At 52.9% G+C, this 14,907-nt stretch overlaps 3 protein-coding genes across 3 annotated transcripts; 2 read left to right on the forward strand and 1 right to left on the reverse strand.

The window, feature by feature from the left end:
- Positions 1 to 8: 8 nt before the first annotated feature.
- On the reverse strand, positions 9 to 1,524 carry N0V96_002583 (uncharacterized protein; the record flags this gene model as incomplete). The annotated part of the gene is made up of 2 exons (XM_053187378.1): positions 9 to 833; positions 895 to 1,524. 2 exons carry the CDS (start codon positions 1,522 to 1,524, stop codon positions 9 to 11), a joined length of 1,455 nt encoding a protein of 484 aa, XP_053054882.1.
- A 5,498-nt stretch (positions 1,525 to 7,022) lies between these two features.
- LYS2 (large subunit of alpha-aminoadipate reductase) lies at positions 7,023 to 10,935 on the forward strand (the record flags this gene model as incomplete). Its single annotated transcript, XM_065756564.1, has 9 exons — positions 7,023 to 7,153; positions 7,217 to 7,370; positions 7,424 to 7,481; positions 7,531 to 7,594; positions 7,669 to 8,021; positions 8,077 to 9,280; positions 9,374 to 10,169; positions 10,223 to 10,480; positions 10,513 to 10,935. The coding sequence occupies 9 exons, from the start codon at positions 7,023 to 7,025 to the stop codon at positions 10,933 to 10,935; spliced, it is 3,441 nt and encodes a 1,146-aa protein (XP_065614933.1).
- A 2,008-nt stretch (positions 10,936 to 12,943) lies between these two features.
- SIT1_1 (ferrioxamine B transporter) lies at positions 12,944 to 14,692 on the forward strand (the record flags this gene model as incomplete). Its single annotated transcript, XM_053187376.2, has 1 exon — positions 12,944 to 14,692. The coding sequence occupies one exon, from the start codon at positions 12,944 to 12,946 to the stop codon at positions 14,690 to 14,692; it is 1,749 nt and encodes a 582-aa protein (XP_053054880.1).
- Positions 14,693 to 14,907: the final 215 nt, after the last annotated feature.

Below are 14,907 nucleotides of genomic sequence, written 5' to 3' on the forward strand. Positions count from 1 at the left end.
CGAGCACTTCATCTGTAGGAGTCTATGCTCTGCTGCACGCGCTCACCAACGCTCTCATCGGATGGCATCGAGTTCAGCGTCCGATTAGCGTACTTTTTATTCTTCGCAGGGTCCACCTCCTCGACAAAGATCCGAGTGACAGTCTCCATCTGAATGCCCTTGAGACCAGCCACGTCCCGGTCGTGCAACGACGTCTGGCTCTCGCTACGGTCGTGGCTGGCCTCTGAGCCAAGCCTCGCGCGGCGCGAGGGTCTGCGAAACACGCTTGGCTTTCGGTTATGCGAGTCGTCTTTCGCTGCGCCGCCCTCGATCCAGACCCTGTGTCCATACTGTTGACCTAGGGGCGTGAAGTTAAACGTGTCCAGGCCGAGGTTCTGCTCGTCGACGGGCGCATCAAAGAGGATGCCACTTCGCGTGCTGGAGAAGATGAGGACGTCGATCCATCCGTTGGAAGTGATCATGCAGCCGGCGAAGATGAGGTACTCTGCCGAGAGCTTGATACCCCCGCTGCTGAGGATACGTCCCAGAGCCAGCGGCGCTGTGCATAGGAGGAAGACGATGGGGTAGAAGAGGAAGAGTATCCGCTTGTGGACCTCTGTCTTTTGGTTGTGCTGCGACATGACGTTCGGTAAGGTCGTTGGACTGAGTACGCCGTCGCATGAGGCCTCTTCCGCCGCAGCAGCTGCCTTTCTGGCGCTTCGGAATGCCTTGTCTGCCCGGTGAACGTGGACGAAGACCAAGATATACGATACGGTTCCCGTGATGATCAGTGTCAGCATCCAGGCATAGTGTAAGTACATCCGCATAGCCTCATATTCGGAGTTGATCCAACACTATTCATGTTGAAGTAAGCATGTGATATACGACAACTTCAAGCCGAGGAGAAGGACTTACCCAGGTGATGTCGCGGACATAGAAACCACCTTTACCTGCGCCGTTATTGGTGATGATCACCCCAAGTACAGACATGAACAAAACAAAGAACCACAAAAGAAAGATAGTGCTGTAGAAGGCCTTGCACGAGATCTTGAGACCTCTAACAAGGGTGAGATAGGTGTGTACTGCGATGAATGCCACAAAAGCAGTAGATGCCAGGTCGCCTGTGGAGATGAACCACCCCTGAGCCCAGCATGCAGCTGAGTCGTCGGTGATCTTATCCTCCACCAACCAGACAACGTCAAGAAAGAAGGCGCAGGCCTGGATGGCATCGGCAAAGAGGACGTTGAGGAGAAGAATGAGGAACTGATTCGGGACTCTCGATCGCTTCGACTGTCCATTTGCGTTATACTGGGCTTCGAGTTCGTGGGGCAGACCAGCGATGACGGGAACCTGTGTGGTGGTGGCTGGTATTTGTTGTTCCTTCTTCGGGCTCGTCCTCCGATACCAACATGCGAGTCTGCCAATCAGGTATACCAGGAGTGTGAAGGAAGTGACGAGAGAGAAAAACGAGAGCGTAACGACGGCTTTGAGTCCATGTCGAAGAACCGTCGGGAGCGGTGAGAGAGTGTGTGTTCGTGTGTACATGATTGCGGATAGTTACCGGTTATTGGGATGATTATGAGATTATCATGACCGTCGTGCCTGCCGACCTTGCCCGTTGAACCCAAGTTGTTCCTCCGCCAAAAGACAAGTCAAAAAGAAAGACTACGGCGGCCTACAAGCCATCGTGAGATATTCACTCTTGGCTTGGCTCCGTTACTTGTACAAGCGAGCGGTAAACGCTGGTAGACTAATGTCCGGTATTACATGTCCGACGTCCGCGGGGTAACGCCTCACTGAGGAGCCCTCAAGCCCAACGGGCGCAACGTTCTTAGCTTGCGGGATGGCGTCCGGGAAGGCCAGGAGAACCATGCCTCTCTTCATCTGTCAAGATGCCATATGGCAGCTCATCCCATGCCTGGTTTGGCTAAGCCTCTGCCGATGAGTGAGAACTCTAAAATCAGTCGACGAGTGAGGTTGCTCATGCCAAGATGAAGTTGACGAACAGACCCTGCCAAGGTATAGAATAGTGTAGAGAACGCCGCACTTGGGGTCCAAAACAGCCAGGGATCCGGATCGTTCGGCGTTCGGCCGAGCAGCCTAATTCGTCCATTTATCCCCCTCTCCCGAACTCATACCACCTATCCACAGTGACCACAGACATCGGCATTGTGCCTGCAAGCCAGCGCACCCATGCCTTCGTGCCGTGGGGGGCAAGGGGTAGAAGAGCCTAAGAGATCGCCTCATGAGAACCTTCTCGGCGATGACAGGCCAAAAGAGAAGCTCATAAGGGATGGCTCGGCGTCGCTTTCGGAATTTCGCTTGATCTCAACAGCCTGTCGATTTCGAAGCTATCTCTCACAAACCCTTGAGATCTTCATCGCAGCGTACGGAACGTGGGCTGCGGATGGCACTAAGACGAAAAACCAACGCCGCCCCATGTCCACGGAGAAATTGGTCGTACGGCTATGCGAAATATGCAGCCCACGCAAGAGAACAGACAGCGCACAGGAAGCAGCAGGCACGTGAGGAATAAAGTTTAATGAGTGGAGTTGACCGTTGCTCCAAACTCTAATAGAAGCACCAAGTGGTCCCCGATGAGAAAAAGGAGACAACGCGGATTTTTCAGGAATTTCAGGCTGGCTCGGTAGCATTCAACCGAGATTTGAAACAAGATAAGAAAAACATGCTCAGAAGAATTTCAAGCTCTTAGTAACTATTACATCTGGGTAGGAGGGCGGTGAGCAGCCTCGACGGACTTTTTTTGAAGCCGATTTTCCTTTGACTTGATTGATATGGGCCATGGTGGCACCCTTCTATGGGCGGCGCATACAAGTGCCATAAGCGCATCCGGCGGCTCTTCTAGACAGAAGACAGAGAAGACTTCTTCGCAAGGATTGTCACGTCATTTCCAAGAGCATTGATAGATGGTTGTGTAACCTTTGCTGGAGTCATGTCCTCGTACCCACGATGGGGAAATTCCACAATGTGCCATGATGTCGGTAACGTAGTTCCCTTCAAGCGCTCGGCTATCCGCGTTGTTGCGAGTCAGAAGGTATCATTGGAGGCGGCTGGGCGAGATCTTGTTTCTCGCGCGACGAAGTGCGAGCTCGTGGCGAACAGGGTTAATCGCTATGGCGATGATGAGTTCAACGTAATCAGATCTATTGCTTTCTCTCGTAAAGACGGCTCACCCGCTACTTTACTCAGAGTACACTGTAATTACTTTCTTTATTCAGAAATCCAAGAAACCCTTCTTAATTGCTGTGATCGCACAGACAATTAGCCCGTGCTAGCCCAGCTGCGCAACCTGCCTCTTGCCAGATTGGAGAATGTAGGAGATGCCCGTACTTTCATGTCAATTCGTATGCCTTGGCCGTTCAGTCATCCAATTATTTTCGCTTGTAATGATATAACCCGCGGGCGCCCGCGCGCTTACGGCACCACTGTCTCGCTTATTGTTCTATCGACATGGAAGCCTCGGGGGGTTTCACGATATTGGCGTCCGTCGGCGACACCGCTCAGCCCCGTAATGGAATCGACTATGAAGCCGATTTAGGATTCGGATCAATATTTCTCACTTTCATCGGACTCGGCCGGTTGAGTTATGTAAGGTACGAATACGGCATGGAAACCACAACGTCGGCGATCTCAATCCAGCAAGGCCCTGCCAGATGCCATACGGGTCGCTGTGCAATTCGTAGAGCCCTGGGCAAATGGCTGGAAATCCGGGATAAATCTTGCATGGAACCCGTAATCGAGCAGAAATTTACCCAACACTTCCTCTAACACGGGGATTTGCGGAGTACGTCAATACGCACACGCAAGACTTCCAAACCTGTTCCATTTATACTATAATAAAGTTCTCACTTGATGGCTTGCTGGCCGCACAGAAGAACAGGGGTGCACTGACCAGCCACCTCCTTAGTGGAGAAGTACTGTCTCTCTTGTCTCGTAAATCTGAAAGCAGTTGTAAGCCTTGAAAGGTAAATCGAAACATAAACACATATACGAGCGGGAGCCCGCGATTGCGCGGCAATCCAAAGGCTGACAGTTTGAGACCCGGCCTTATCAATAGCCGATGAGGTGAAAGACGTTGTCGGAAAGCTAGATAGATCGCTGCGGTCTTCGGACGCGCTTATTCTCGTTTTCGCTGTCACAATTGTCCGGGAGAAAAATGATATGACGAAGCTATATTCGTCGCCAAGACTGTCAGTCAGCTTTGCGGACCCGGGACTGACAGCAATCAAGTCCTGGTGGGAGCCGCAGCAACCAAGCTGTCGGGCAAAATGCACCTGCAAAACATCTTGAACGCCGCGTGACCCTCCAAGTTGAGGGTTCTAGCCAGAATTTCTCCACCAAATCCACAAACGGGGAGTATTGGGATGGCGATCTCGGACGTTGTGGATAAAAATGCTCCCAAAGCTATTGTCCAAGGCCCACGTACGACGGGCGTACCGCGTGAGGGATTGGAGATGAACTCCAACCCCTGATATATCAATAGCCTGCTCACAACTAGCGGGTGATCGTCGCCTTCGATTCAAGATGGATCCATGGCGGTTTCAAGGCCGTGAAAATTTTATGCCAAGAGCTGAATGAACACCCAACGCCACTCCAGTCCACAGTATCAGATTGCATATCACATCACAAAGTATACGCATGCTCAGTACTTGTAAATGCATTGGTGCCCGACTACAACGACGAAGGACTAATGGACAATGAAACCGATATCATCATGCGATCTTCGTCAATTGCGATAGTTGTCACAGACCTGTATCTGATTGATAAGCTGAACTGTAACTAGCACGACATCTTTCCGCAGCTGCCGTTACGTGGGCAGACTCTCTATTTCTGGCGCGCTCGAGGCTGACAAGCGAAGAGGGCAGAATTCAACTTGTGGCGTGTTGGAGAAGAACAGGGGCAATTCCGAAACCTACTGCTTCGCTTGGTTTCCTATCCCGATGCAGCTCATCGGGAACAACGACTGCCAAAAGCGACCAGTATCAATCTGAGTTGTGATGATTCCAACTATAATCATACCTATCTCAAGGGCATATGCGCCGTATCCGTGTTTCTTTCAAACTGCTCTCTCATGGCTAGAGCCTCACTCGTAGGTGGACTACAAGGTCAATTCTCCGTTGCGTCCGAAAAATTGGAAAGAAAAATAAATAAATAGTGGTTATGTGTTTTATCATTTGAATCGTGTGAGCCCAGGAGTGACATATTAGGAAGGGATTCATTTACGGCAAGACATTACGGTAGGCCAGACAGTGGAGTGATGACATATAGGTATCAGATGAGGATAAAGTCCTAGTACAGCCCCCCCCCTCTATCCCTGGGCTTGTATTCTCTCGGGGTCCCTATCGATGAGCACTCCAGAGTCTTGGAACACACATCTATGATATAATTCGAACCCGGAACATCGGGGGAATCCATAAGACAAAGATTTCATAGAACTATTGTTGCTAATCTACACGCACTGGCGCAGTAAAGATATATATCTCATCAACCGCTACATCGCGTCAAAAAAACAAATTGTATGACCATCCAACCCTATTTCACTCATATCTGTTTATGAATAATTTCGAAATAAAGTAGAAGTTAATCGGAAGACCGGTAACGCCCTCTAGCAGTTGATGGGATACCCTTTCTGAATATTGCGCGGCCACAACATGTTGACATAATGACACAAACTCGGAATGCAATGACATCCTAGGTAGGAAGTTTTCGGATGTATCGATTCGATTTCAGCGCGCATGTGAGTGACATACTTGTTCATTCCATTGGAGCCTCCTCTGAACCGGTGGGCGTCTTTCCCCACGATTCGTGTCCGGTGATCGCCTTCGGATACGACGCGCAAATCACAGGCAAACACTCGCGAATATCCTCGGGAGAAGTGATTGATATTTTGGGGCTTGCTTGCTTTTTATGAAGCTTCAGCCCTGCGCTGAAGATCCCGCTTCATCGAACGAGTCTCGTGAGCAGATTGCTCGACTTCGTGACGCGAGCTAGGCGTTGGAGCCCTGCGAGACAGCGAAATGAAATGTCAAAATGAAGTAAGCGAGCAGTGATCGGCGGGACGGAGAATAAGTCGCTATGGTATCCGCAAATTTCAGGTCAATGCTGAGGTGCTCGTGTGCGAAGTTGATCAGTGTCAAGAAAAGAGCCTGAACCACAAGGCCAAGTGCCAAATCAAGGCCTTGAGCCCCTGTCATTTGATGGGATTGCGACATGCCATCTGTACTTTTGAGCGAACGCGGGATTTTCACTAGCGATCGAGACAGATTTACAAACTGAGTATCCGTGAAAAGAATTTCTACAGGCTGGCTTCGATTTGCGGTTTGCGTTCGAAGCTGATACTCACCAAAAGTTGTCCTTTTTCAGACTGCTGTTCAACATGACTTTGCAGCCCGTTGGTTCTGTATCTTATTGTCTACTAGAACTCCGCATCGATTTTCTGATATGCTATGACTGACTTATACGATAGAGCTTGTGTATTGATAGCTCGGCACGTCATATTGTCTTGATGGACGGGGTATGAGACATCCAATGCTATTTCATCAAGCTCAAGACATCGTGATAAGTTTCCAGAATATTTGATGATCTGGATGAGTCAGCCTGGCCTGGGTAGACCACATGATGACTCAGGTTGCCGAAGCCGGGCCAGCGGTTAATCCGGGTGACATCCCCACCCCCGGCACTTGACGTCGCCCTATCAGAAGGTTCAACGATGAAAGCTGTTTTAGCTGACTAGCTGACTGTGCATTTGATCCCTCAACATTGAAGCACCCAAGAGCTTGACCGCCTAGCGACTACCCCACTACCCCTCCTAAGTCGGAGTCAGTGGCAGAAATTCAATTGATTTGCGACATGACGCATCCAGGCCAAAAACTTTACTCTGTGGTTTTTCAATTTTACGGCTCAGTGACCTGATTGAGTCACTTCAAACAATCTCTTCTGCTTCCAATTGACGCCATTCAAACCACTCATAGATTATCTCTTTTATAGCGTATCGAAGAAATCGAACCCCTCGAAACGCCACCATGGTCGACCTCCCCGACCCCACCATTGACCTCGACTGGAGCGGCTACGTCGGCGCAATCCACGAGATATTCCACAAAAATGCCCAGTCGCATCCCGACCGACCCTGCGTGACCGAGACCAAGAGTCAAACGTAAGGAAACTCGGAGACGGGCGCTGCTATACGTTGCTCTATGCTTGCTGACACTTGGACAAGGACGCCAACGAGGACATTCACATATCGCCAAATCAGCGAGGCGTCCAACACGATTGCCAACCACTTGCACGATGCCGGCATTACCAATGGAGATGTTGTCATGATCTTTGCTCACCGCTCGGTTGAGCTGGTCTGCGCGTTCATGGGAACTCTTGTATGGCTCGCCAGTCTCCCCCTCAAGCTGCGCGCGCTGACTCACGTTGATAGGCTGCTGGAGCTACAGTAACAGTGCTTGATCCTCTCTACCCTCCTCAGAGACAACAGAGTTAGTGCTGTGTCGAATGTCACTCAAGTGTTCTTGCTGACTTGATTAGTTTACCTGGAAGTTTCCCAGCCCAAGGCTCTGATTTCTATCGGCAAGGCCGTGGACGAGAATGGGTACGTATCCTGCATTCCGCTGGCCTTCGCGTGGCGTGTCTCGTTTCTGTAGCTTACTGACCTGTTATGTCTAGTCCTCTTGCTCCAGTAGTACAGAAGTACATCGACGAGGAGTTGTCCCTCAAGACGCAGCTCCCGAATCTCCGTCTCAGTGACGCCGGTGTGCTGTCCAGCGGCGAGCAAGACACCGAAGATCTGTTCGCCAGCGTAAGAGGCAAGGCCTCGTCTCTCCCCGACGTCATCGTCGGCCCCGACTCCAACCCCACCCTGAGTTATACGTCTGGCAGCGAAGGAAAGCCTAAGGCTGTGCTGGGACGCCATTACGGCTTGACAAGATACTTCCCCTGGATGGCAGAGCGTTTCAACCTCTCATCCGAGAGCGTCTTCGCCTGCTTGTCTGGCATCGCTCACGACCCCATTCAGCGAGGTATTAATGGACCTTGGCCCCAGATTTTAATACTCATGCTGACTTAGTGGCTCAGATATCATGACGCCTCTGTTCCTCGGCGCTCAGCTTCTCATTCCTGCCAAGGAAGATATCCAGCACGAGAAGTTGAGCGAGTGGATGAACGCCTGGTCACCTACTGTAACTCATCTCACCCCTGCCATGGGACAGATTCTGGTTGGTGGAGCCACCGCCAAGTTCCCGTCCCTGAAGCACGTCTTCTTCGTTGGCGATATCCTCACCACTCGCGACTGCAAGGTGCTTCGTAAGCTGGGTCCCTCATGCGCCATCGTCAACATGTACGGCACCACCGAGACCAGCAGAGCGGTCTCCTACTTCGAAATCCCCTCCGCCGAGGCCGACCCAACAGCTCTCGACTCACTTGGTGATGTCGTTCCCGCAGGGTGGGGAATGCACAATGTTCAAGTCCTGGTTGTTTCTCGGGACGACCACAACAAGATGTGCGGCGTTGGCGAGGTCGGCGAGCTGTACATCAGAGCGGCCGGCTTGGCTGAGGGTTACCTCGGCGAGCCAGAGAAGAACAAGGAGAAGTTCATTGATAACTGGTTCGTTGACAACGCCAAGTGGGTAGAAGCAGACAAGGCCAGCGCAAAGGGCGAGCCGTGGCGACAATACTACAAGGGTCCCCGCGACAGATTGTACCGCACAGGAGACCTTGGTCAGTACCTTCCCTCAGGAGCTGTGCAGGTGTCTGGCCGCATCGATTCGCAAGTCAAGATCCGTGGTTTCCGTATCGAGCTGAACGAGATCGATGCCAACTTGGGCGGAAGCCCGCTCATCAGAGACTGCAAGACTCTTGTCCGCAGAGATCGTAACGAGGAGCCGAACCTAGTCAGTTACATTGTGCCCGAAATCGCCGAGTGGAAGCGCTGGCTGGAGGCTCAGAACCAGGAGGATGTCGAAGACGAGGGTGTTGAAATGGGATCGAGCGTGGTATACCTCAAGAGATTCCGCAGGATTCAGGCAGAGGTGCGAGACCACCTCAAGGCTCGTCTGCCTGTCTACGCGGTGCCCTCCACGTACATCGTCTTGCAGAAGCTCCCTCTCAACCCCAACGGCAAGGTTGATACTCCGGCTCTGCCTTTCCCCGATACCACCGAGATGATGGAGGATGCTTCAGAGGAGGACCTCAAGAGTTGGGAAGCCCTGTCTGAGACGGAAAAGACCGTTGCCGCGCAGTGGGCAGTCCTCATCAAGGGTCTGAATGAGAAGACGATCAAGTAAGTGAACTGAATTATCGATTGCATTGTAGATGCATTGAGGCTAACATAAGTCAGATCCGAGTCGGACTTCTTTGACTGCGGTGGGCATAGCCTTCTGGCTCAGCAGCTCCTCCTCAACATCCGCAAGAACCTGGGCGTCGACATCACCATTGGCGTCCTATATGCCAACCCAACCCTTAGCGCATTGAGCACCCAGATTGATCGCCTCAAGAGTGGTCAAGCACCGACAGTGGACAAGGCCGCCGAAGCCGTGTACGCCAAGTCGCTTGACGAGCTTGTCAACACTCTTGATGCCAAGTACCAGAGTGCCGACCCTGCGGCTTTGAGCCCGTCTGCCGGCGCGACGTTCTTCCTTACCGGTGCCACCGGTTTCTTGGGCGCGTACCTGGTTCAGGACATCCTTAGCAGACAGAACACCAAGCTCCTGGTGCATATTCGTGGTGTCAAAGATACTTCTGCCGCCAAGGAGCGCCTCACGAGATCACTCAAGGGCTACGCCTTGTGGCAGGATTCATGGGCCGATAGGATCGACTGTGTCCTTGGTGACCTGTCTAAGCCCCGTCTCGGCCTGGACGATGCTAGCTGGAAGCAAGTCGCCGACACTGCGGATGTTATTGTCCACAACGCGGCGTACGTGCACTGGATTGCGCGGTACGAGCAGATGATGCGTAGCAACGTCCTGTCTACCATTGACGCGATGAAGCTTTGCAACGAAGGCAAGCCCAAGATCTTGTCCTTTGTATCATCGACCTCGACGCTGGACACTGAGCACTACGTCAACCTTTCTGACAAGGAGACGGCAACTGGTCGCGGAGCGGTCCTTGAGGAGGACGACTTGCAGGGCAGTCGCACTGGTCTCGGTACTGGTTACGGCCAGACCAAATGGGTATGTTTAGCACACATGACTGAATACGCGAAATGAAGCTAATTGTTTTGCAGGTCTCTGAACAGCTGGTTCGCGAAGCTGGTAAGCGCGGCCTCCGCGGTGCTGTCATCCGCCCAGGATACATCCTCGGTAGCCGCCACGGCGGTGTCTCCAACACGGATGATTTCCTCATCAGACTGTGCAAGGGTTGCGTCCAGCTCAAGGCCCGCCCGCGCATCGTTAACTCAGTCAACGCCGTGCCTGTAGACCACGTCGCCCGTGTCGTCATCGCCGCCGGACTCAACCCCCTTCCCGGCGTCAACGTCGTCCATGTGACGGCGCACCCGCGCCTCCGCATGAACAGTTCCTCTCGACACTGAGCTACTATGGCTACGACGTCCCCGAGGTCGACTACGAGGAGTGGAAGACGCAGCTCGAGGAGTTTGTGTCGGCTGGTGCCGTCGAGAAGGATCAAGAGCAGAGCGCGCTGATGCCGCTGTTCCACATGGCTACATCTGACCTGCCGTCCACGACGCGCGCACCCGAGCTCGACGACAGGAATGCTGTTGCTGTGCTGAAGGCTGATGCTGAGCGCTGGACTGGGGTTGATGATAGCGCGGGTGAGGGTATTACCCGCGAGGACATTGGACGGTATCTGCGTTTCTTGGCCGAGACCAAGTTCATGCCGTTGCCCACGGGCCGTGGACGCGAGCTGCCGCCAATTCCGGCGGGAGTTGCAGAGGCTCAGGCACAGTTTGGTGTTGGTGGTCGCGGTGGTGCGGCATAAGGGGGGGATGTAGTTCAGGCCCCTAGGTATAAGAGGGATGCAGCTTTGATGCAAATAAAACTAAAGAAGTTCACTATGCTTCAACAGTTCATCTATCAATGAAAGATTACAGACTCGAAATGGGTCAGTCAGTGATTCTGTCATCGCATCGGACGAAAAACTAGTCCTAGGGTGCAGTCAAGGTTACAAGACAGCGTACAGTTGGGAACCAAGCGTAAGTACCTATCCGTACTAGTCACCAGAGATGAGCCAGACCTGTTGGTTTTCGCTTTGAGTCAAGTCTGCGGTGTCCCCTTCTCATCAGATAAGGACTTGGCGCAGAGAAGATCGGGAAATTGTCTTGGCGACGTGGATGATTGGTAGGATGTAGTGCAGTCTGCTGGGACCTGCTTCCAGGACCCAATGACTCTGCTGCATCGTGAGTTAGGTATCTCAAATCGATCTGATGAGCACCTGAAGTAGATCGTCTGAAGAGCACCAAGCTGCAACTGTATGTCTTTAACAGCCGAGCTGCCTATGCAGAACCACCTTGAAAGAATCTCATCGTGCGTAATAGCGTCGTTGCAGTTGTGGGCTTTGGGGCTTCGGGGCTTGGGACAAAGTCCAATTAGCGTAACGGCGGAGTCAAAGCGCCAATCAGCAGTGGGCGCGCAGATGTCTCGGTGCCATCCGAAGACCCCTAATGCTTGCTTCCCGCCCGTTGTGGGCATCTGGAGAAGGGAACACTTAAAGTTGAGGTTCTGTTTCTTTCTGGGTGAAGTTTGAGATGCCTCTCTTGCATCTTCTCCCTGCAGAGAACATCACATTCATGTAAAGCACCTATCATCATCCTGCCTGGAGCGTCATGTACACCGGATGACATGTAATGCTCTAGCTTCGCCGAGAAAGGTCGGGCTAAGGAGTCATGTGCCGAAAATCCGAGGTTCTTGCCGAGCTGACATTTTAGCGGGGCATTATGACGAATGATAAGTGACCTGAGTCTCAGCAGAGAAAGTGATACCCATTGCCCTGCTTTTTAGAGACACCGGGTTCCTACCTATCTGCAATAAGATACCACAGAGATGGCGTTATCAAGTACCAATTTCTATAGAGACATTAAACAATCTTCAACTTTGACTTTGCGCCACTGTATGTTGTGTTCCAAGAATGCAGAGGGCCGCGGATTAAATCGGCGCTTACGGCGGGCGACGGACGATCCCGAATTGCGTGATTGGCCACGGATGCTGGTGGGGCGCCTTCTTTATCAGATGATCTAATCTGATCGGTCACCTCAGGAAGGCACCAAAAGGTAAGGTAGGCAGGCACAGTAGGTACCTAAAACCTGGAAGGAAGGAAGGAGGGACTTGTGTGTTGTCACTTTCCCCGTCCACCTCAGGCTCCGGTCCTCGCCTGCCGTGCTGCCCACCCGCGACTGCCACGCCTGCATAGCCTGCTGACAGAGCATTCGTTGGTCCCCTGATCATGAGGCCCCGGGGTGTCAGTCTGCCAACTGTGGGTGGTTGACTGGAATCCTTCCTGTTTGCCTGCACATATTTTCACATCATGGCCGCCGGGTAGGGCTGCTGCCAAACGTCGCTTCTGCATCATTTCTCATGGACCTCTGCGGCCGAGTTGCCCATCCATCTGCGAATCTCTGAACTCGCAAAGGTACGAAGACCACAAGTAACACCCATCTTTGCCAACTTACCTATGTACTACCTACGCAAATAACCCCTGCTGACTGACCCCCCCTGAGCAGGCGCTCGATACGGATACACAGCCGAGAAGAATCTTTTCCTCCTATTCCCGCCGATGACTGCGAATGCTACGGTCGCGAGCTTCCATCCATCGCTGAACTCGGTGTGCTGCACGGGGACGTTTCGTCAACGAGACATCACGAAAAGAGGTTGCCCAGACCTCTAGTCCCTTACCTCATCTCCGCCCGCGGCGCGTGTTGCAGAAGTACCGAGACATAAGGTTTTCGCCAAAAAAACCAACAACGCAAGGGAGAACAAGAAGCGACAGAGAAATGTCGAAACTATGGTCGAAGCGCCGCCCTTCCCCGGGCGGCGAGACCTCGCCGCTCCTCGAGTCCGACCCCACGGTCGGAGCACCGAGCCAAGCCGACGCAACCCTCCACGCTCATGATGCGCCTTCGGGCGGCGTCGCACACTCCGATACCGTCGCGAACCAGATCAGCAGTGCCGAGCGCGTCTGGCTTTTTGTCGGGATCTTCCTGGTCGGCTACGCCTATGGCCTCGACAGCCAGGTCCGGGGAACATACCAGCCCTACGCCACGTCAAGCCTCAACCTTCACTCATCCCACTCAACCATCAACGTGCTGCGGAGTGTTATCGCCGTGGCATCGCAGCCCACCGCGGCCAAGGTCGCCGATATTTACGGCCGCTTCGAGACCATCGCCGCCTCCATCCTCTTCTATGTCGTCGGAACCGTCCTCGAGGCCAGTGCGTCCTCGGTGGAAGTCTTCTGCCTCGGCGCCGTTCTATACCAGATTGGCTGGACGTGCATCGTCCTTCTACTCGAGGTCCTCGTCGCAGACTTCTCGTCGATGCGATCTCGCGTCTTCTTCAGTTACATCCCCGCCATTCCCTTCGTGTTCAATACTTGGATCAGCGGCAACGTCACTTCGGCCGTCTTGCGAGTCACATCATGGCGCTGGGGTATCGGAATGTGGGCCATCATCCTGCCCATCTGCTCCATCCCGCTTCTCACTAGCCTCTACACATTTGGTCAGCGCTCGCGAAAGGCTGATCGTCATGCAGAGTCGAAGAAGGCTACCGTCGACCTCTTCCATCAACTCGATGCCATCGGCCTCGCTATCCTCATTGCCGCCTTCTCTTTCACCCTGGCACCTCTGACTCTGGCGGGAGGAACTGTGAGCCACTGGAAGAGCCCGGGAATCATCGTTCCGCTCGCCTTTGGGCTACTTTGCATTCCGGCATTCGTTTTTTGGGAGCGCCGCTACGCCCAGGTCCCACTCATCCCCTTCCGCCTCCTCAGAGATCGTGGCGTCTGGTCCGCCCTGGCCGTCCGCAGCCTTCTCAACTTTGCTTGGTCGACGCAGGGGAACTACTTATACACCGTGCTCGTTGTGGCCTTTGACTTTCCCATCGAGACGGCCACTCGCATCTTGTCATTCTTCTCCTTCTTTGGCGTGTTTAGCGGTGTCTTAATGGGCGTCGTCATTTACAGGATTCGAAGACTCAAGGGCATCATCATTACTGGCGCTTGCATTTTCACGGCGTCCTTTGGCCTTCTCATATTATACCCCGGAGGAGCTTCTTCTGCTTCACAGTCTGGTCTTATTGCCGGCCAAATCATTATGGGCCTGGCGGGTGGTCTGTTTGCGTACCCAACGCAGGCCTCCATCCAAGCGTCGTCGGACCGGGAGCACGTTGCCGTCGTTACAAGTCTCTATCTCGCCATCTTCAACGTCGGAAGCGCCCTTGGAAACTGTCTGTCGGGAGCCATGTGGACGCAGCTTCTCTATCCGTCTCTCGAGTCTAACCTCGAGTTCCAGCCGAATAAGACCCTGGCGGCGCTGGTCTACAACTCGCCATTCTCCACCATCGAAGATTACCCGGTCGGCGGAGAGATCAGAGACGCAATTATTGACAGCTACCGTGGTGTGCAAAGGCTTTTGTGCATTGCTGGACTGTGTATTTGCGTGCCCATGGTCGGCTTTGCTTTCGCGTTGAGAAACCCGAAGCTGTCGGAGGAGCGGGTTCAACCCGAGGCTTCGGCCGATTCGGAATGATCGTTACGACTACAAGAAAGATGACAAAGTTTCTGCCTTTGCAGACTTCTTTTCGAGACTGGTCCCATATAGCCAATGGGTTACGATACATAAGGTATCAGAGTTGTTGCTGCACAAATAAATCGATAGAGCAAGCGTTGGATTTCTCCATTAGATCACTTTTCTGTTTACCATTTCATATAACGGCGTAGCTTGCCAAACGCAAAAGCTTGGCA

Source organism: Colletotrichum fioriniae, assembly GCF_027942845.1.
Source record: "Colletotrichum fioriniae strain IMI 355084 chromosome Unknown scaffold_2, whole genome shotgun sequence".
Taxonomy (NCBI): domain Eukaryota; kingdom Fungi; phylum Ascomycota; class Sordariomycetes; order Glomerellales; family Glomerellaceae; genus Colletotrichum; species Colletotrichum fioriniae.